The sequence below is a fragment of the Opisthorchis viverrini genome (assembly GCF_000715545.1).
Source record: "Opisthorchis viverrini unplaced genomic scaffold opera_v5_116, whole genome shotgun sequence".
Classification (NCBI taxonomy): Eukaryota; Metazoa; Platyhelminthes; class Trematoda; order Opisthorchiida; family Opisthorchiidae; genus Opisthorchis; species Opisthorchis viverrini.
Genome location: NW_008751772.1, coordinates 544,030 through 567,095, shown reverse-complemented (window position 1 = coordinate 567,095; position 23,066 = coordinate 544,030). Strand labels below are relative to the sequence as shown.

General features: G+C 47.0%; 1 protein-coding gene across 1 annotated transcript in view; it reads right to left on the bottom strand.

The window, feature by feature from the left end:
- The window catches only part of T265_05883 (hypothetical protein), a gene marked incomplete at both ends in the record, with an annotated part of 76,315 nt that overhangs the window by 16,680 nt on the left and 36,569 nt on the right, over nucleotides 1-23,066 (bottom strand). Inside the window, 6 exons of the mRNA XM_009171012.1 lie at nucleotides 643-888; nucleotides 2,680-3,192; nucleotides 6,327-6,554; nucleotides 9,994-10,140; nucleotides 14,783-14,868; nucleotides 20,956-21,176. Of these exons, the coding sequence (XP_009169276.1) occupies nucleotides 643-888; nucleotides 2,680-3,192; nucleotides 6,327-6,554; nucleotides 9,994-10,140; nucleotides 14,783-14,868; nucleotides 20,956-21,176 (1,441 nt within the window). The remainder of the gene's footprint in view (nucleotides 1-642; nucleotides 889-2,679; nucleotides 3,193-6,326; nucleotides 6,555-9,993; nucleotides 10,141-14,782; nucleotides 14,869-20,955; nucleotides 21,177-23,066) is intronic.

Below are 23,066 nucleotides of genomic sequence, written 5' to 3'. Positions count from 1 at the left end.
CTGTAACCTTGAACTTATGCGGTAGTCGTGCGACCGCAGTTGACAACAATAATTTTAATAATAGTACTAATACTAATATACCTTCAGCTGTAATACTCATTCGGTGCCTAGCGGTGATACCACCTAAGGGAAGCACGAGGGCTGAGGTAGAGGGAGTCGAGATGCGGGTTTGGGTTCGAACCAGGGACCTTCCGGCAAATAAGTTTGCACGTTAAAAATCGCTCAGTTGTGCCTAGCTGCCACGCCACCCGGAAGAATCACGATGGTGGCTGAGATACTGCCAGTTCTCACAAGTCTAGACAGGAGCGGTCGAGATGTCGGGTTCGAACCACGAACTTTCCGGTCAGTAAGTTCGCACCTTAACCACAGAGCCACCACGAGCTGCTATCTCTCGATAATTTGAGAAAAAAATCGTTCAGCTGTAGCCCAGTTTCGTTGCCTAGCTTCCATGCCATCCGAAGTTTGCACGAGGGCTGAGCTACTGCCAGGTTACCCAAGACCAGACAGGGTGGAAGTCGAGAGGCAGAGGTCGGGTTCGAACCACGGACCTTCCGGTCAGTAGATTCTCGCCATCTGGCGCCCTAACCTAGGCGGTTAGGTCCCATCTCACAGTTTATACTTTTTCTCTCTCAAATTGTTTACCTTTTTCTGAATCGACTCGACACCAACACATTGCACAACATCAGGGGTAGACAACTGGAGTTTTTTCAGCAGCACATTGGTATCCTCGGTGGCTCTGACTGCCGCACGAAATACGTTCATCTGACGTGCCAATTCGTTTGTGGAGCCGGGTTGATCGGACGAGGGAAGGTTAATGTGGGCCTCATCACGAACTAAGATTTGCAACGGCATCCAACGTGACTCGAACGGGTAAAGGGTCACTTCAACCTGCCACGGGGCATGGGGAGGAAAAAATACGTGACGTCACTGGGTTGATGAGAACACAAGTTACTAAAAATCGATACGAGAGTAGCATGCATGCAGCGTAGATCAGTTATCAAGAGAACGACTAAGGACTGAAAAGTACATGTACTTACAGTCGGCCTTCATCATTCACGACCTGCTCGAGAAACGCCCTCAGCCAACCTAGGCCCTGCTCCAGTTCCAATGTCTTATGCCAATGCTAACTTCATCGATAATTCAACCTCTCCGTCAACTTCTCCCTTCCACATCATCATCATCGACAGCATAACACCAGCGTTCAAAACGGATGCTTCGATGCCATATTGCTGCATCGCTACTGGAGATTCGCGGACTTTGTTCCAATCAATCAAGGCTGGGAACAGCGAACACCAATCAAACGATGCACGGGGAAGCGGTCCCGTTAAAACACCCATTCGACTCGGACGTATTTTATGTTGGACTGAACAATCCGATAGGAATAGCTGAATTTTCCAGAATATCTGACCATCTCAGACAATCCAAGGAGCCATGCGCGAATACACTACCTAGAGTGACCTTCAAAGGTGGGGACCCAGAACCAAGTCACCTCACCCATGTGTCATGTGATATAAACTGAGTGCATCCACACATCGATTACCTGAGCGAGTTGCACTTCAGGCCATGAGGTCAAATTGGAAACGACAGGGTATAGACGACCGTTCAAGAGTGAACGAAGGAAGATGCTGACGACCAAGCTAGCCCTCACTGGTCCACCACAATGAGGATCCGAGCAAAATGAGTGTCGCCAACAGCGCGGTGCTCACCATTACCGTAAGACCAAAAGTTATTTGAAAGCCTTATTGCAAAAAAACAGGAGTGGATGTGCGAACGACTTAGTGCTAGCTTACCACGATGATTCCAAAGTGCCTCCAGAGTACCTCCAGACAATGGAGATAAGAAAAATCATATTGTGTCGCACCCTTTCGGTGCCTAACTGCCATGCCGCCCGAAGGAAGCATGAGGGCTGGGAACCCAGCTGAACTTCCCTTATGAGTAGTGTATCACCTCTATAAGTGTGTCGCGCCATCTTGAATATCGTACCAACTGAAATATGAGGCGGTCTGGTGCGGCACATTTTAACCGGGTTCCAGCTATTCACAAGTCGTACACTAGTGGGTCATCACAGTATAATTGTCGATTGTTTCATGTTATTCATACTGTATAAAATGTTATTCCGTTTTGCACTTATATCCACTTTCTTGTTTCTACCTGAACGTAGACCCAATTTTGAATCTGTCATCGCTAGTCTAGTTGAAATCAATCACGTGGGTTTCGTCATCTTGTAGCCACTTTGTCTTTGGTCTTTGTAAAAATGGGCCGTTGTAACACCCTTTTGGTACCTAGCTGCCATGCCACCCGAAGAAAGTACGAGAGCTTGGATACTGCCAGGTTGTCCAAGCCTAGACAGGGGGGAAGTCGAGAGGCAGAGGTCGGGTTCGAACCATGGACCTTCCGGTCAGTAACGTCGCGCTCTAAACACATGGGCCATCTCGCCCCATGGAGATAGGAACTGATAACGCCATCGATTAGTAGCCATGGAACCCTACCTGACACGGCAAAGAATCAAAACCAACAGCGAAGATCGTGTGATTGCTTCCTCGACTTTTTGCGTATTACTGCAAAGACAGTCCACTAGGTTTAGGTGAGGTATATATGCACATATATAAAGTGTGCATACAAAGTAGTAACGAGTCTCGCAATCAATCCATGGGATCTTTTGATGACCTTTTTACTTACTGTAGAGGCGACATTGTCTGACCAGTGATCAGATTGCGGTGGATGGAACCAAGGAGGTTGGATGTGAATGTTGTCCTTGGACGACAGGTGGATACGTTTGCCCATCGACGGTGTGGCCACTGAGGGTAGAAACTCGCAAGCTTCGGTGAACGTGTGGGCGCTTCGGACGAGGCCCGGGAAAATGTGCAAACGTGGCATCGGGGACCGCAATCGAATAGGCGGCAGATTGGAAAACAGTGGTCTGATCATTGAGACGGTCGGATGTTCCACAACTGTCCGTTCTCCGGAAGATAATAACGAGCCCAACCCACTGTTGAGCGAGGATCGAAGATTGTACGCCGTGGAATTCGCAGATGACGAGGTGCTGGAGCGACGCACACGCATTGGATTGATATCGGAATCCACAGAAAGGGTGTTCTTTTGTTCCGATTCGAGATAGGCCATCGGGACTCGGATACAAACATGCATTGCACCAAAATCGATTAGACGATAAGTTAAGCCAGTGATTCGATACTGAAAAGAACGGAAAAAATACGGTCATGTTGAAAGCAATCAAATTCAAATTGGTCAGAATGTTCATGGATTGTGGGAGGCACATCGATGAAACAATATTTCATCTGAAGAGCGGCACCTCACGACTCGTGATTTAGAAACTCCACCTCAGTTATTTGACCTGCCTGGAGATGGCGTAAGCGTAGCGCACAGGCATAAAGAATAACGAGGTAATGTAGACTGACGGTTAGCATTGAACAAAGCACTACTCATCACTGGGTTCCCAATTCATCCACGGTGAACTATTTTAGGCAGTTAGTAAACTCCAAATAGAAGCGGGATCCCATCGGTCATCGTTGGGTGCAACTAATAAGAGAATTGGCATACACACACCGATCGACACTCAGACGCCCCAGAAAGATCCAGAAAGAAGCTGGTCTGACCTGTGGTCAACCTTCGAAGTGCACACCGAATTTTTTCCCTTTACGAATGAACTCGATGACATTTGGTCAAGAAAAAATGTAGACATTGTCCACGTGGAATGCACTACTCACAAGGTTGCTGAAAACACTTGGACAGCCCACCACTGGTCTATCGCTTCTTGAGACTCGCCCTGATTTTCCATCAGCCTAATATTCTAATTAAAGCAAAAATTTGATGTAATTTGTGAACTCCATCCACTTGCACATTAGTGTGATTTGAACGGAAGACCCAGCAGAATCCAGGTGGATGACGGAGAATCGGGAACCATGCCCACCTGACGAGTCTTATAAAGGGCGAAACAACTCAACTGTAACAGCTGTTTCGGTGTGTCAGAGAGTTTGCGTATGTCCGTTCGTCGCTCCACCATCGATCTGGCGTGTGACTTGACTGGCTGCTGATTGGGTGCGTGTCCGATTGGTTGGCTCATGTGACTGGATTGTGGGTTGACTGGATATGTGACTCAGTTGTTGGCTTACCCGCCACGAAAACGGACCAAATTGGCCGCGTGTACGCAGTACACCTGTGTCCGTAATTACGTGTTTTTCTGACTTACTGTGAACTACACTATCAACTTTATGGGTAGTCAGACGAGTCTAGACGAGGTACCACGATATCCCGAGTACTGTACAAATTGAAAACATGAGGCAACCTTGTGCAACACATTCGCTTGAAGAGCATCATAAACGAGAGTTTCGGCTGAATTCAGTTGAGTCACGTGATCGATTGAAATTAATGTGCAAAGGAATATGTTTCGCGAAGTGTTATCGTTGTTTTGGAGTTGTCGTGAGTGATAACTGCTTCTCAGTTTTGTCAGAAAAAAGACATTCCTGTCGGCCGCACACGATTGGCGATGTGGTAAAAACGATTTATCGGTTGATTTTCGCTGATTAAGGTGAGATTTGAATGACAGAGATGAGATGTTTTTATGACTTCTACCTCCCATCAAGTTTGTTCAGGGGTCCACGACTTCTCTGTGAGCGATCGATCAAGGGTGCAACTTGTCCTCTTGGACATAAAATTGACAGAGAGAAAACAGTAGAAAAATAAACAAGCCGTCGAGAAACGCAGTTGAATATCAAGCGTTACTGAAAGACTCGGCAGTTGCGGAACACGCACTGGACACGGGACACAAAATAGACTTAGAAAATGTTGAGGTTTTGAGGCGAGGACTACGGTCCACGTCACACAGACTGATCGCCGAGGAGGTAGAAATCGCCAAGCATCCCAGTGTTAACAGAATAGAAGGCATGGAACTGGCTAGCGTGTGGAAAACGATCTTGGGTCGCTTGAGCTGGCACGTTTCGGTGTGCGGTCATCAGAAGGAAGAGTGGTCATCATCTAAAATCCACTTGACCTCAACTCCCCTCAAACTAAATTGTCAGAGCACTCACAACCCCACAAAGACCAGTGGCACCCGAGGTGAATCATCAAGTGAAGCACCCTGAAGGGGAAGATTAAGGAACGAAAAACTATTGGAACCAATTTGGAACTCCTCCAACCCATCAATCCAAGATTTTGGCACCCACACTAGCCGACAAGAGCCGTTAATTGACACTCAACACTGATCTAGTGAGATAATCTGAAGAGGATTGACTTACAGACTGGTTCCCCGTCTGCCTTATAACCTGGCCAATTTGGTGACCTGTTAATCTGGCCTGATGAGCTTTTGTGTCAAAAGCGAAACGTTGCCCAAATAAAAACTACTGATTGTTTACCAAGCTCGTCTGAAACGAGGGTTGGAAACAGCCAAAACAAAACCATCTAAATTTAATCGAATAAAGCCACATAAATGGAATGTAGAGGGGACCAAGGGCCAGCCTACCACAAACATCCAATGAGCATACAGCTCCAACGCTCAGTCAGACAGCCTGGATAGAAACTGACAGTATGAAGGTCAGGGACAACGGTCGGCCGCACAGGAAAAGTCACGTGAACCCCATTCTGGAAGATGTAGAGTACCAGCACAACGACACCCAAATTAGTGTATTGCAGACCGTCTGAAGAAGTCCTTGTGGTGATCTATAGTCTTGTTTTCACGCCACCGGCTTCTAGAAACGTCCTTGTACGCTTCTCTTCGGTTACCTGATGGAATTTCACACCTGCAGCTCAAAAGATACTTTGTCCTGTCCAGGAGAAGCGGAGTTATTGCATGAACAGTCTTGTAATCGTCCTTTTAGGTATGAGTCTGAGCGCTCGTGTGTAGTTGTGAAATCTGTCAGATGATGGTGAATAGTGATCATTCAACAGTTCTACAGGTGCCGATGAGAGGTAGATGCAAGCGAAAATAGATCGCCAGAACCAACCATGTACAACCTGAACTAAACTCTGAAAGTGTGCAAACCTCCATATCAATGATGGTTGAGAAAAGTGAGTGGTCCTGACAGAACTCAGAAGGTCAGAAGTTCCAATCAGGTGGTGCATTTGTGAAAGTGTACTGTTTGTCGGAACTAGTTGGGTGCTTGTCTTGGGGGGAGTACCGCGTACTTCCCCATACATACACAAACGCATAGTATAAATAGCGGGGATACAGATATAACATCCATTTCGCGCCGTGCCAACGGAAGGAGACTGGGAGGTTACCCAAGCCGAGGTCGGGTTCGAAGCACGAACCTTCGGGTCCGCAAGCTGCGGGATTAACCACTGGGCCAGTTTGAGCAATAACATCAACTCACATAGGCGCAATCGGATGATCCTTCCATAGGCACTAGGATCCGTAGCATTTCCATGGTTGGTACAATATTGACAAGTAGCCGGATGCCGGACGTCTTGGCAGGAAGTTCACAACTCACTGTCTTGGCACGTCGACGCCAGCTCGTATCCAACTTTGTCCGCGGATGGAAACGGTAATCTTGTGCGGCTTCTAACAAACACGTTTTGTTCAGTTCCACGGGATAACCATCCTGGAAATAAAACGAAAAATGTGAGGTCAACCGACGAGGAGAAAATTCTCAAATCCGTAATAAGGAGCATGGGCTACAATGGGATTCCAACAGATAAACTGCGCTTCACCTTTGGTGTAGCATTGGACAAAGTTAGAATGACTGGTTTTTCGAAACGTCTGCATCTAGTTGGCTCGGACTGATCGCACCCGGTGGTTCACATGACCCCCAGGTAAGGAACAACCCCCTTCGGTTGGGTTGGCTAACGTTCGACAATCCCGGGGATTCTAAATTCAATCTCCAAGCCTCGACGCCCGGTTTACTTGGTTGCTACTAATGTCTCTCTGTCTTGAAACAAGTGGGACAACAGGCCGCGCTGTTGTTCCCACACTGGACTCGGTTGATGCATGATTCGTATCGGAGACGAAAACTCAGAATTTGAGTATAGTTGCTAGGCTAACTGTCCCATCTCTCGCTCGCAGCCACGAACCTCTGGCGATCCAGAGGCCGTTGAAACAGGCTGTGCAAGGGGTCGGGATCGTTCTGAGTTCTAGGGCGGAAGAAAACTAGTGTTCAGATGATGACCCTATCGACGCGGAGTATACGGATGACATCGTTTCCGTCTTCAAAGTGGTGATTCTGGATGAACTGACCCGACCAGTGGCATGTGTTTGGTAACCACAGAATGTAAGGTCGTGCCGTTGTCCAAGAGGATATTCAGAACCAAGTGCTTTGTACTTGTCGCACCGGGCACACATAAAAACAGCCGTATGGACTTCTATTTTTAGCCTCGTCCATCATAAATTATTCCATCACGCGCTCTCCAAAATATGGCCTGGCTGGCTGCCAGAGTTGATGGTGGCTTAATGTAGCGATCAAAAGGGACCATCAACTTGGATACTTGGGAGGCCAATGTCTCTTATAAGGCGTCTGTGTTGCGTTCCAGGTAAGGCAGAAATTTTTCGGTTTTCTAGAGTCACGCCCTCCGGGAACGTTATTGCATGTTGTACACTGGCTTACGAGGTGGATCTGAAAAGTTGAATACACACGATGAGCAATGAGACCTTAGTAAGGCGAGATGGGACTCATAGATGAAGTTAAATGAGTGTGATTCAATAAATGGACGACCGTCGTATTGGATCCCACTTAATCGATTTAGGAAATTCGTCGATGAGGTGAAACTGTACTGGACTACATGGCAAAACTAAGCAGCTTATTAGGTTTCACGGGGTCCGGATAGCAGGCGGAACTTACCAAACATGGTGTAGCGGAGTGGGTGTGAAATCGTTCAGCGATCGGCTGGACAGACCGAACAACTGAATGACCATATTTGGTCATTTAGCCATCCTATGCATGCACGCAAAAGCACCGTATGTTTGTCCTGACAATACAGCCGTGTCCCGGGTTCTTGGTCTTCTTCTTGCGTAGTCTGGCGGGCTCAGTTCAGACGTAACCAATAAACGGCCATCCATGATTCAACTTGTTAGGTGGGATTCCACATGGATCCCACTTTACCGCCCACAGTTAGGCACTGCTGCGGCCGAGAAGCCTAAGATTAGCCAAAGATTCGGGCCGCTTGCCGGTCCGGCATCAAGCCGAGATCTGAATATATATATAGGAAGCGCTGTACAGGTGTCCTTGACTTCATTTTGGGCACTGATACACCTTATGCACCTTTGGGTGTTTTGACGTGAACGTTATTTTGGAGGCTCAGACTGAGAGCTAAGCTGAGGAAAATAGCGTTACTACACAACTATATGTGCACGTATATCCTGTCTGAGGACGAAGTAATCATGCTACTGACCAGCTGATCATGACCGGACGGCATAATCTTCGACTGTTAGGTGGAAGGTCGCGGGATCGAAACGCCCCAATGGAGTTTCGTGATGATTCCTAGTAAGAATGAAACAGCGTTTCCCGGCATAGATCGATTTCACTTCAAAGGTGGATCGGAATTTCCGAGGTTCATAACTATTAACAGATTTTCCGAAACTTCACTTAGTACTATTTTTCAAGCTAATTGAGAAGCCTACAAACGAAAAACGCGCGTTATTCCGTTGACACAAGAGATCTGCATGTCCATCGTGAGCTCATCGATCAATCAGTAGACAAATCTGCATGGCTTGAATCAACCACACACTCAGGAACGCGAGCCTTCGTCCCAAAAGAAGCCTCCCCCAAAAACGACGAAATGGCCCGGGATACATTCCAGTTAAAATATTAGTGAGAAGACATTTTGGTTTTTGAAGCGGCTGAGAAACACAGTCAGAAGAATGCCCGATAGACCCGGATTTTGCCCCGTGGAACGTTGCCTTCGTGAGTATTGGTGAAACGATATGACCCCATATTTATCTATGATCGACCTTGACAGAGAAGAACAGGCCCTCTCATCGATCATCAGGTCTTGTTGGAACACAGAGAAAGCCACAACATGGGTAGAAGCAACGCACAATGACTCAGAGCCTGTTACAATCAGTAGAAACAAAAACGAAAGATTCCACTGCATATTCACGCGGACAACCAGATGAGCCGCAAGGACACAGCAAAACGATGGAACACTTTGGTATCCCTACATGTATCTGCTCCAGGAGCAATATACAGGGTGTCTCATAATAGACGCAAAAACGATACCCATGTTATTACTTCAACACCAATACAAACATTCATTATTTTTTATGTAAACATACATGCATCATGGAGGTTTACTGCGAACAAACTGGCATTACAAAAGATGTTGAGAAAAAACCGCCCCTATCTTGTATAACAAGTTGGAGGTGGTATGAGATATGAGACACAGCAAGCGTCACTCGTGCACACTCCTCTTCAATTCTTGCTCTTAACACCATCGAATTCTTTGGTTTATTTTCATGATATACGCCAGCCTTGATCATTCTCCATTCTTCCGTGATGTTTTGTAATAAGATGAAATGATGCGGGTAAAGATGAAGGTGGCGTCTCATAATACGATGCACGCTGGCGCAGGGAATGCCGGTCAACTGAGACACCTGAGTTATTGACGAAGATGCCATGGTGCTCTGGGACTGAAGTTGCTCGACGGCATTTTGTACAATGGGCGTTCTTTCAGCACTCAGAGACTTTCTCACTTTGCCACGAAAATCCAATACAAATCCAGTGGACTCAAACTTAGCAATCAAGTGTGTAATGGTCGACGCGGTGAAAGGATCTTTGATGAGACTGTTTGGTTTTGTAACCACGAAGTGCAGCGGTGGCCCTTTCACCAAGGGAACAATAGTGTTTCACAATTTCAATGAGCGTACTGACATCCATCGTAGACAAAAAATGCCAACACTCGCACACAAAACCTCCTTTATGTGGCTACTAATAATGAAAGATTTCGTCATTCTTCCTCTGATTGGCTACAGTTACTCACCCAATCAAATTTTTTGTCTATTATGAGACACCCTGTACTTGGGAAAGCAGACAACAGAAACAAACTCACCTCGATACATGGTTTACTCTTTTTCCTCGGATTATCGGTCGACGTGGGCAGTTCGACGATCAAACGGACAGCTTCCAACTGTATGGTATGGGGTTGGTTGGAACTGTTCCTGTTCGCCGGAGATACGATTCGAATCAATTCGACACGCTGTGGGTAAGGAGACCGGATTGGTAGTGAGCAAGACACTGATCACCAAGGTCAGTTCAGAACGAGACTAAGAATGGTGGATATTGGGTAATGTTCGAAACGATCGCGCCTATTTCAAACTGGGTGCTTACAGGACAGTTATGATAGTGAGATGTAGATGGCTCTGGAGAAATGTGCCTTTTGGTCCACTTCAAACCTAAGCTGACCAACTTGATATTCAATGTTACAGTACGACGCAAACTTGGTTTAACATCAGATAGACGGGGGGGGGAACTAATCAATAAACTTTTACCGATAAAGAAGCATCAACAGTTTAGATGGTCTACGCGCGAAACAAACTGCCGAATGTGAAGAATCAAGATACCCTTTAGGTGACTTATCAGTCATGAAAATGCGCTTTATCGACTGGATGAAGAAACGGGGTTCGAACTTGGATATCGTGAACTTAGACCGATATCTTTCCTAAAAATGAGCGCTTACTATATAATGTCCAGCATAGTAGGTACGAATGTACAACTGTAAGAAAACCCGTGGAATGTGTCCGACAATCTGTGAGCATATCAAAACAAAAACAGCAGTTCCGTGTGCTGTACATGGAAACTTAACTGAAAGCTAATTCGGTTTTTCGAGAGACTCACCTGCAACCCAGCTAAATCTCTCGTTTGTGATGTTCTCAGGCAACTGAATGTGCTGCACCAGGCCGCCTCATGTTTCAGTCGCTACGATATTTGAAATATCGCGATACATGTATATCTTTGTAATGTACTACTCATAAAGTTGCTGAAAATCATCCAACAACTCACGACCGATTTCGCCATTCTTGGGGCTCATCAGCTAGGCGCAGTCTCGGATATCGTAGCGACTGAAACATGAGGCGGTCCGGTGCAGCACTTTCAGTTGCCTGGAAACATCAGAAACGAGAAAGGCAGCTGGATTCCAGGTGAGTCCCCCGAAAAACCAAATTAGTTGCAAATGAGTGTATATTTGCTAATTTCGTGCAATTTGGTTTCAAGTAGAACATAAGGTTGACGGAAACCAGGGGACTGCGCCTACCTGATGAGTCCCAAAACGGGCGAAACCGGTCGTGGGCTGTCGACAGATTTTCAGCAACCTTATGACTAGTACGTTAACTAAAAAGCGTTTATGAACTTTGTAGAACAGCTGAAAATTTGAACGATTCCACGCGTTTGAATCGGTCAGTGGTCGCAAGATCAACGAAACCTCTCGCATAGGAAAGGCCCATGCCAGTAAGAAATATCGCCACTTATCGGAGACGCAGTGAAACCATGGCTTGGCAGTTTATTCCTCATGAGTTTTCACTGCGCTGTTCTATACGCGGTCGTCACAAGGTAGCCCTCATATGTGTGCATAAATGGACCAGTTACACTCCTCACCATCAAACCGCAAATGTTGTGTTTGTCCCCAGTCGGTGTGTTCCGGAAAATTTGCACACCAAAGAACATTTTCCGTTAAAACCCCTCTGAATGATTTGTATAAAAGCGACATATTATTCAGAACGTTGCTGGAAAGGATTCGATATCTCACGACCGGCTTCATCCTTCTTGCGGCCTATCAGAAATGTGCAGCCCCGAGTTTTCATCAACCTTGTGTTCTACATTAACCCAAACTGTGCGAAATTCGCCAGATACACTCGTCTGCATACCAATTTGGTTTTTCACAGGATACTCACGTGGAATCCAGCTGAATCACTGTCAGGTGAGTCTGTCGGTATGCAAACGAGTGCATTTGTCACTAAATGACTTCGTCCCAAGACGCCTCTGATAGGTCAGTTGCTGGGGAAGCAAAAGTCCAAATGTGTCATTATTAGGCGTAATTCCACACCGATTCCGCTTTACCGCTCGTAGTTAGGCGCTGCTACGGCCGAGAAGCCTATACCGCACGGGATTGGCCAAAATTTCGGGCTGCTTGCCGTCCGGCATCAAGCCGAGATCTGATTGGTCGAAAGTCTGGACCCAACAGCCAATCATGACGCAGTATGTGCCGAACGCTGATTGCCAACGGCGCATCCACAAGACGGCAGAATGTTGCCCTGGTAAGCATTTTATATACGACGCGCTGTACAAGTGTTCTTGAGCGGGTTTTGGGCGCTAACATACGTTGTGTCTTCTTCTCAGATCACCACAGACACTGGTGATGCTATCATGATTTGTCTTGCTTTCCAGTTGGCAACACAGTCGATCCTCCAGCACATAATTACGCATATTTGGGCGTAATTTTCGACCATTCTGCGCAAGACCGAACGTGTCTCATGTCCAGACTAGGTAACCGACAATTCGACCGCCACATGCACTTGTTCGACCTCAAATGTAGTCGTATTAACCTCCGCGTGTACTGCTATGTAGGTCACGGCCAAGCATCTGGAGAGCTACGTGATGACGACAAATTCCACGGTACATATGCACAAAACTGGGCTCTGATGGTACGTTTCGGAAACATGAAAACTAGAATCCAAATACTGAAAAAATAAGTCAGCTGGATTTTAGTACTCTGAAAAAAAAGAAGGACAAGGTAATATTCTCAAGAATTTCCTAGTTTCTGACCCGTCAGAGCGAAGTAACCAAATAGTTCAGCTGTAACACCCTTTCATTGCCTAGCTATCATGTCATTCGAAGGAAGTATGAGGGCTGAGATACTGTCAGGTCGCCCAAGTCTAGACAGGAGCAGTCGATGGGCCAGAGTTGGGATCGAACGACGGAAGTTTCGGTCAACCACTGAGACCTCTCGAGCCAAGGCTTAGTGAGAAATTTAGGGCGACCACTTTTTCTAGGCTACACGTTTCAAAACAAAACACCATTTCACAAGTGCCCAACACCGACTGAGGATTCCGTTTCTAACTGGAGTCCGAACGCTTGAAGAAAGCGAACGAATTTGATCCGAAAAGTTAATGGAATTCGGAGAACTGGGAATTGTCGGGAAAAAGGCCGTTTCACAGCAATTTCCAGTGCGAATTACATGTCACTGAACGAAAATGAATTTTGAAAAAAAAACTGACGATCACGGCATCCTAGTTTTAAGGTGTGTATCAAATCGAAAGTTGTTGCACGTAGTTTTATATCTGATTCTCCCGAGCATCTGGAAATGTCAAAATTGGCGCTTCATTCAATCGAACATCCCATCCATGTCAAGCATAAACAGCTCCACCAAAAGGGTGGGTTGTGCCCGGCAGGGATGCAACAATTACAGTCACCTCCAACCTCAGCCTCCATCCCACCATCATCACTATCATCATCCTCATGATATCCATCATTAGTGTCAGGCGGACCGTACTCCGGAAGATGATAAGACTACCAATCAACCAACCAACCAACGCTCAGGTGTAGCACCCTCCCGGTGCCTAGCTGCCATGCCACCCGAAGGAAGCACGAGGGTTGGGATATCGCCACGTTGCACAAGCCTAGATAGGGGAAGTCGAGAGGCAGAGGTCGGGTTCGAGCCATGGACCTTCCGATCAGTAAATCCGCGCTCTAACCACTTGAGCCGTCTCGCCCCGCATCGAGATCTTTGCTAACTGCCTTCATCCAGTTCCGCTCACTCCGTCTCTTGTTCAAATCTGCCTTGAAACGGAGCAACCAGCTGATCACACTGTCGTTCAGTGACTCGGCGCCAAACGGCCAACAACTGGCCCGATGAAGATGAGTTTGAAACTGCTTACTAGAGTTTTATGAGACGCATGCTACTGATGGTCCCCAACAAGAATGAAACGGTGCTTCTCAGCTCTTCAGCATAGACCTCTATTAAAAAACTGATCTTGGCACCAAAGTTTGGGGGTGTTGGATGTAATCCTCAAGTGCAGGATTCGGGGCATCACCAACTTTATTGGCAACAGCCTATGCGGTAATAGTCCGGACGTCATCACCATCAAAGACAGCAACATCAGTGTTGGCACTGATGCTTCACTGCTGTACAACCATAAGGTTCGTTCATATATATTATACATATATACTTATACTAAAAGCCCTACTGTGAAGAGAAGAGTAAGAGTGGGTGAGGGAGGGGACCTAGTGCTGGCCTATGTCAGGCATTCCGAGGTGCCTACACATCCAACCACCCAATCAGACAATCTGAAAAGAAACTGACAGCTCGAACGCCATTGACGTCGATTAGCCGCCATTTCTTGCAATGTCTCCAGCCAAGCATACATGGGATCACGGGGACTCAATCCTGGAAGGCGTACAACACCAACAACGGCAAACTCTTTCGTGATCTCTTTCACGCCTTTCTGCCAAGTCATGTGTTGTCCACCTCGCGGTTTGTGCCATCCTGAAGGAGGCACGGAGAACAACACTCGTCTTGGTAGACGGTGTTTCGGTCATCGTAGTCGATGATGCTGGATGTTTTCTNGGATTGAAGTGCCCGCAGCACAACCAAATACCCGTTTTCAATCACTAACACGCTGACGCCATCCGAAACCAGCCACGCTTCTGGGGCATCGGTGGTCGAAAACCTGAAGACGCCTCACATCATCTACCCGCAGTGGTCATGTCTCGCACCCATACAACAACACAGCCCTAACAGTAGAGTCCGGAATTAACGATCGTGAAATGGCTGAATGTACCTCGGTTTCTATTTAAGTAATAAAAGAACATGGGGGAGGTGTTGTAAGGGGAAGCGGATATCTTACCAATTCGGATAAACGTAAATCCACGGGGAGGACATTGTCCACCAAGAACTCCAGTTCAACCGGCTCTTCACAAACCCAGTCAACGGCTGCAGGGAAGTGAACAAATTCAAACAATGAGAACTGTTATAAATGATTTTTTACAAAAAAACACGATAGACAGCTATTCATTAGAAGTCTTCTAGAGAAAGAAATATGTAGTCTCATGCACTACACATAAGTTTGCTGGAAACATCACAAACGAGAAATTCAGTTGGGTGCGCCTCTCGCAAAAATCAGATTTGTTTGCAAATGAGTGTATTTCGCTAATTTCCCGCAATTTGGTTTCGAGTAGAACATAAGGTTGACGGAAACTCGCGGACCGCGCGCCTACCTGATGAACACCAAGAAGGGCGAAACCAGTCGTGGGCTGTCGAAGAATTTTCAGCAACCTTATGAGTAGTGCATTACATATATACATGTATTGCGATATCTCGAATGCCGTACCAACTGAAGCATGGGGCGGCCTGGTGCAGCACATTCAGTGGTCGGGAAACATCACAAACGAGAGATGCAGCTGGGTTCCATGTGGGTCTCTCGGAAAGCCAAATCGGTTTGCAAATGAGTGCATTTCGCTAGTATATAGTCAAGTCCAGAAATTCAGTTTCCTAATGGTTAATCAGCGAAAGGCTTCAGTGCAAGGTTGTTGCCTCTTGACGAGACAGCTCAAACACAGTCAGTTACTTTGTAATGTAGTACTCATAAGGTTGCTGAAAATCCATCGACAGCCGACGACCGGTTTCGCCCTTCTTGGGGCTCATCAGGTAGGCGCACACTCTGTCAACCATATGTTCTACTTGAAACCAAATTGCACGAAACTAGCGAATATATACTCATTTGCAGAATAATTTTTTCTTTCGAGAGACTCACCTGGAACCCAGCTAAATCTCAAGTTTGTGATGTTTTCAGTCAGCTATTCACTAGACCATGAAACTCGTTTTTTGTCCATCGTGAGTACAGATCACGTCACACAATCGTGACTCATTTGACCTTTGACCGTTTGGTACGAGTCGAAACACGTCATGCGCACAAAATAAACGGGCAGCAACTTGGCCCACCACACACACACACAGGACAGGAAGGCAGCTGAGTTCCACGTGTAGCGGCCTAGAAAACACGCCCCACGCCGTGAACTTCACTCTGAAACAGTTGTCCTAATCTCATTATTGCTTTGGTTGCCTCATCAAGCGGATGTCGTACAACTTGAGTGGAATACATGGTATTCGATGCTTAGTTGCCATTCCATCCGTAGGAAGCACGAGGGCCGAGACACTACTAGTTTGTCCATGCCTAGACAAGAAAAGTTGAGAGGCAGAGGTCGCGTTCGAACGGTATGCCATCCGGGCCGTTCGTCGCACCTTAACCACTGAGCAATCTCGCCCCCCCCCCACCCAATTTACTGTAGTGACCTGTAGAATCGGACGATTGTTACTGCTACTGAATAGCAGCTGGGGAGTATCCCGTTCTGCGGTGAAGTCGGCGTTCGCCATCATCTATGTTTAAACGTGTAAGGGCTTTGTGCATATTGGAAGCTGATCGGACAGCGGCCCAAATTGAAGTAAAGAACAAACTTCGGGGTAGTGGATATCCAGCTAGCTTGATTAAGCGTCAATTGCGAAGAGTGTTGGTACCGGTAGCGAAACTCAACAGGGAATGGATTGGGATCGCTGTTATCCCATATAGACCAGGGACATCGGAGATCATTCGAAGAATTCTAAACACGGCTAATATAAGAGTAGCTTTCCAGAGGGGGGACACTCTGCGATCTGCACTGATGCAATTGAAGGATCGCCTCCCGGCAAAGAGAACCAGGGACTGTGCCTACAAAATTGAGTGCGCCAGGGAACCACGCATCAGAGTCGGAGAGTATAGCAGCTGGGTTCCATGTGGGTCTCTCGGAAAGCCAAATCGGTTTGCAAATGAGTGCATTTCGCTAGTATATAGTCAAGTCCAGAAATTCAGTTTCCTAATGGTTAATCAGCGAAAGGCTTCAGTGCAAGGTTGTTGCCTCTTGACGAGACAGCTCAAACACAGTCAGTTACTTTGTAATGTAGTACTCATAAGGTTGCTGAAAATCCATCGACAGCCGACGACCGGTTTCGCCCTTCTTGGGGCTCATCAGGTAGGCGCACACTCTGTCAACCATATGTTCTACTTGAAACCAAATTGCACGAAACTAGCGAATATATACTCATTTGCAGAATAATTTGGTTTTTGGAGAGACTCACCTGGAACCCAGCTAAATCTCAAGTTTGTGATGTTTTCAGTCAGCTATTCACTAGACCATGAAACTCGTTTTTTGTCCATCGTGAGTACAGATCACGTCACACAATCGTGACTCATTTGACCTTTGACCGTTTGGTACGAGTCGAAACACGTCATGCGCACAAAATAAACGGGCAGCAACTTGGCCCACCACACACACACACAGGACAGGAAGGCAGCTGAGTTCCACGTGTAGCGAGAAAACAAACACGCCCCACGCCGTGAACTTCACTCTGAAACAGTTGTCCTAATCTCATTATTGCTTTGGTTGCCTCATCAAGCGGAGTACAACTTGCCACACACACACACAGGACAGGAAGGCAGCTGAGTTCCACGTGTAGCGGCCTAGAAAACACGCCCCACGCCGTGAACTTCACTCTGAAACAGTTGTCCTAATCTCATTATTGCTTTGGTTGCCTCATCAAGCGGATGTCGTACAACTTGAGTGGAATACATGGTATTCGATGCTTAGTTGCCATTCCATCCGTAGGAAGCACGAGGGCCGAGACACTACTAGTTTGTCCATGCCTAGACAAGAAAAGTTGAGAGGCAGAGGTCGCGTTCGAACGGTATGCCATCCGGGCCGTTCGTCGCACCTTAACCACTGAGCAATCTCGCCCCCCCCCACCCAATTTACTGTAGTGACCTGTAGAATCGGACGATTGTTACTGCTACTGAATAGCAGCTGGGGAGTATCCCGTTCTGCGGTGAAGTCGGCGTTCGCCATCATCTATGTTTAAACGTGTAAGGGCCTAGAAAACACGCCCCACGCCGTGAACTTCACTCTGAAACAGTTGTCCTAATCTCATTATTGCTTTGGTTGCCTCATCAAGCGGATGTCGTACAACTTGAGTGGAATACATGGTATTCGATGCTTAGTTGCCATTCCATCCGTAGGAAGCACGAGGGCCGAGACACTACTAGTTTGTCCATGCCTAGACAAGAAAAGTTGAGAGGCAGAGGTCGCGTTCGAACGGTATGCCATCCGGGCCGTTCGTCGCACCTTAACCACTGAGCAATCTCGCCCCCCCCCACCCAATTTACTGTAGTGACCTGTAGAATCGGACGATTGTTACTGCTACTGAATAGCAGCTGGGGAGTAAACGTGTAAGGGCTTTGTGCATATTGGAAGCTGATCGGACAGCGGCCCAAATTGAAGTAAAGAACAAACTTCGGGGTAGTGGATATCCAGCTAGCTTGATTAAGCGTCAATTGCGAAGAGTGTTGGTACCGGTAGCGAAACTCAACAGGGAATGGATTGGGATCGCTGTTATCCCATATAGACCAGGGACATCGGAGATCATTCGAAGAATTCTAAACACGGCTAATATAAGAGTAGCTTTCCAGAGGGGGGACACTCTGCGATCTGCACTGATGCAATTGAAGGATCGCCTCCCGGCAAAGAGAACCAGGGACTGTGCCTACAAAATTGAGTGCGCCAGGGAACCACGCATCAGAGTCGGAGAGTATAGTAGAAAAATAAACAGGCCGCAGAGAAACGCACATGAATATCGGGCGTAAGTGAAATACTCGGCGATTGCGGAACACGCACTGGACACGGGACACAAAAAAGATTTATAAAATGCTGAGGTTTTGAGGTGAGGACTATGGTCCACGTCACACAAACTGATCGCCGAGGAGGTAGAAATCGCCAAGCACCACAGTGTTAACAGAATGGAAGGTGTGGAACTGGCAGGCGTGTGGAGAACGGCCTTGGGTCACTCGAGCTGACACATGTTGGTGTGCGATCATCTGAAGTCCACTCGACTTCAACCCCCCGGTCAAACTAAACTGTCGGAGCACTCACAACCCCACAAAGACCAGGGAAAATCCGCCAGTGGCACCCGAGGTGAATCATCAAGTGAAGCACCCTGAAGGGGAAGATTAAGGAACGAAAAACGATCGGAACTAATTTGGAACTCCTCCAACCCATCAATCCAAGATTTTGGCACCCACACTAGCCGACAAGAGCCGTTAATTGACACTCAACACTGATCTAGTGAGATAATCTGAAGAGGATTGACTTACAGACTGGTTCCCCGTCTGCCTTATAACCTGGCCAATTTGATGACCTGCTAACCTGGCCTGATGAAGCTTTTGTGTCAAAAGCGAAACGTTGCCCAAATAAAAACTACTGATTGTTTAGCAAGCTCTTCTGAAGCGAAAGAATGAGCAATCTTCAGGAACGAACACACGCACATGTGTGTAGAGAGGTAAATGAGGTTGATCCTTCCACAGAGGAAACCTATCAAGAATCTTTCGAATAACGTGGTTCCTCGTCCTAGCTGAGAGGAAGCTCTTTAAGGTCCAAAAGAGAGGGTACCACTTTTGGTAAGGCTTTCCACTCTTGAGGACCTTAAAGACCTACCTCTCAACTAGGAGGGGGAACCACGTTTTTGGAAAATTCTTGAAAGGTTCCCTCCATGGAACGATCAACTCCATTTACCTCCCCACACACACACACACACCTGTGTGTGTGTTCTTCCCAAAGGTCACAGAGAGGAATAGGATAGAACACAGCAGAACTGAAAATGGAAGGCTTGACGATCCTTTGGGGACGTTCTATTGTGGAGCCATCATCACCATCGTTCAGTTGTAGCATCCTTTCGATGCCAGGCTGTCAGGCCATACGAAGGAGGCACGAGGGCTGAGATACTGCCAGGTTGCCCAAACCTAGACAGGGGAAGTCGAGAGGCTGAGGTTCGAACCACGGACCTTCCGGTGAGTAAATTCGCGCTCTAACCACTTGAACCATCTTGCCACTCTATTTTGGAGTTTCGTCCCACAAAAATTTACTGTACGTTTGAAGTCTCCGGAACAATAAACTTCTCACAGTGACTGTATTTTTGTGAGTAAATCTCACACACACACACACGTTTGAAATGGTCAATACCAGGTAATTCAACGTTATAACCCTCATTGCCAAAAAGGCAAGTGCTGGGCACCAGAGAAACAAGTTCATGACTAACGAACCCCCCAGGGAAACTCCCCTCTCTGTTGTTGGCAGTGATGCGTTCCGTCTAATAAACCTGGCCTTCGGGTGATGCTAGAAAAGACCTCACTAGTCTGGCGAATTCCATCGATCGGAGGACTTGATAACTCGGACTTGAAACGATGGTATGAAACGCATTTCTCGACTAAAAATGTGCTTGGATAGACGTTCGAATTTCTCGAAAGATCGCAGCTAACACCATGAGGAATCAGACAATCTTGCTTGAAAACATCGTTAACGAAAGATTCAGCTGGGTTCAAGGTGAGCCTCTCGCAAAACCAACTTGGGTTCAAGAAGAACATAAGGTTGACGGAAACTCTGGGACTGCACGCCTACCTGATGAGCCCCAAGGGCGAAGAATTTTCACCAACCTTATAAGTAGTGTGTTAACCTTTGTACAACTTCATACAGTCTGGCGACAAAGCATAATCAGTCTACCCACCGAAAACTAGGTAGAAAATAATAGAATGAATTGCGAGCCTTTGAGGTGCGAAAATCAATCGGAAGGTAGTAACAAAGCCAACGACGAAGATGTGTTCTCGATTACAACCGATTACAAACGAAGGAAGGGTCGTTGAATTATGAAGGAAACAGCTATGGTGCTGAGAAGGAAATCCAACGGTTGTAATGTATTACTCATGAGGTTGCTGAAAAGCCATCGAAACCCAACGTTCTATCTCAAGTCAAGCTCGTAATACTAAACAGGAAAGAATGGATCACGACTTTCTGGTGAACACTTCAAACCGAGGTAACACTGTACGACCGGCAAAACATGTTTCCAAGAGATAAATGCAGATATCTCAAAAAGAAAGCTGAGAAAATCTTGGGGAGAAAAGGGATTCTGACAGAGGAATGCAACTAGAAGCAATCGATAACTTACCACTAGTGTGGCTGCCCCCGACGAGGTCGGGACCAGTTGGCGCGTAGAAGAAAACTCTGGTGGATGAGACTGACCCGACACCTGATTCAGTGGTGGTGGACTTTGGTTCCGAACAGTCCACGGGTGAAGTATGAGCGGAGCTTGGGACTGCGGAGGCCAAGGCAGCTTGTGACAGTTCGCACGGAATGAGATAGTCCGGTAGGGGCATGACTGTGATTTTTCTATAATGAATTGGGAGATTGGGAAGGGGAGAACAGAAGAACAAGCCTGAAAGAGTTTTCCGCCAGTGTAGGTCTTTAGTAATGATATGATAAACAAAAGGGAGATGTTTCATCACACTGGTCGTCTAGGGAATGTGACGATCAATGCACACGTACACTGCCCCCTGAAGCAGATCCATCGTGGGTGGGGTGAGATGGCTCAATGCCATGCCCAATGCTCCTCATGTTTAATGTAGACTATCCTGAATAACTGCGCAACGATCGCGGGAAGACCGTTCACACGAGATTTAGTGGTTTGAAGGTTCGTTCGTTCAGCCAAGAGCGACTGATTGGCAGTTTGGATAACTTGAACTGAGACGGCATAATGTTGCTCATTCTCGAATGACGGAGACCACATCACACGTGTTGACTGGCCCCCAGAGTGATGACTTTTAACCAAAAACTCAACTGAATCCCAGTCTTGGTGTTGTTCTTTATCTCCTCTTCTGTTTGACCGTATTCTTGAAACCGGGTGTGATGGCCCAAGTGGCTAGAGCGGAATCCAATTGACCGGAAGGTCCGTGGTTCGAACCCGACCTGTCCAACTCTCGACTTCCCCTGCCTAGGCTTGGGCAACCTGCTAGTGGTCCAGCCTTCGTGTTTCCTTCGGGTAGCATGACAGTTAGGCACCGAAAGGATGTTACAGCTATGCGATACATCAGGGACATAACTTGAAGAACCCGGACCAAACACAACCTGCGTAAGACATTGAGAATAGAAATAAAGGTCACGTAGACATTGCGGGGAAAAACTTGTCGGTCATCGGTGAAACTGGAAACACGGATATTCCGATAGGCAGCTTCCGAATCACCTACAGTCCCTCGGGAAAAGTTTGAATAGTGCTCATGTGGATCACTGGAGTGTGTCGTTAAAGCCTGTTAGGCAATGCAGAATCACGAAGTTTGCCTGCTTACTATATGGCATTCCGCTACGATGTTTAGATCTGCACATTTCGACGTTGCTGGTAGACGGTCTTCCTAGACAAGTTAAGACACAACCGATCCAATAACGTCTGGATCTACACACTCATGTAGTTGGAACCAAGACCAATATGTGCTGGAGCCGGTCTAGCAGCGGTGAACGATTCGAGGCATCCAAGAAGCCCGCTCACGAAGGAGTGGAGTAAAAGGAAAACCGAAAACAAACATCGACAAGCTGTTGATGCCTGGCATGGGAATGATGTCAGCTGATGTGTCGACAGCCTCAGTCATCGGGTCAACTCGAAGCCGAAGCATACGATGAACCAGTGCGCGACAACTCGAAAAGATGCACAGATGCACCCCGGTAGTTATATCCGACTATATATTCATGATTTATTATCTCATTCTACGTTTTTTTTAATCGAGTTAATCGGGTGGACAGACCAGTTTGTTGTGGCCAAGATGAACAGTAAAAGGCAGAATGATGTGCTGGTGTGCACGAATAGCGCAGCTGGAACATTCTATCTATCACCAAGGCTGAAACATGAAACACCCAATTATGGGTCTTGAAAGTTGCATAAGTGTAACAGATAAGACCAGCCCAGGAATCCGGGAGGCTCGAGTCGCGAAAGGACGAGGGCGGAGGCATTGTCAGGCAGCCGAAAGGTTGGGTTCGAACTATGGACCTTCAGGTCAGCAAGTTCCCGCTCGGGCTCGGGGACAAGGCTACAGTACGGATGTGAACTTCGTGGGCAGCCGAAATGAGACGTCTTCAGGTCTTAAGCAACTGTTATCTTAGAAACTTTGGCCGTGCAGGCTGGTACCGGCGAATCCTCAACGGCATAGTTATAAAGTGACTATTGTGTTGTACACCGCAGAATTCAGTCGAAGAATGTGTCCATTATCAGACGTTGCGCTGGTTAGGGGGTTT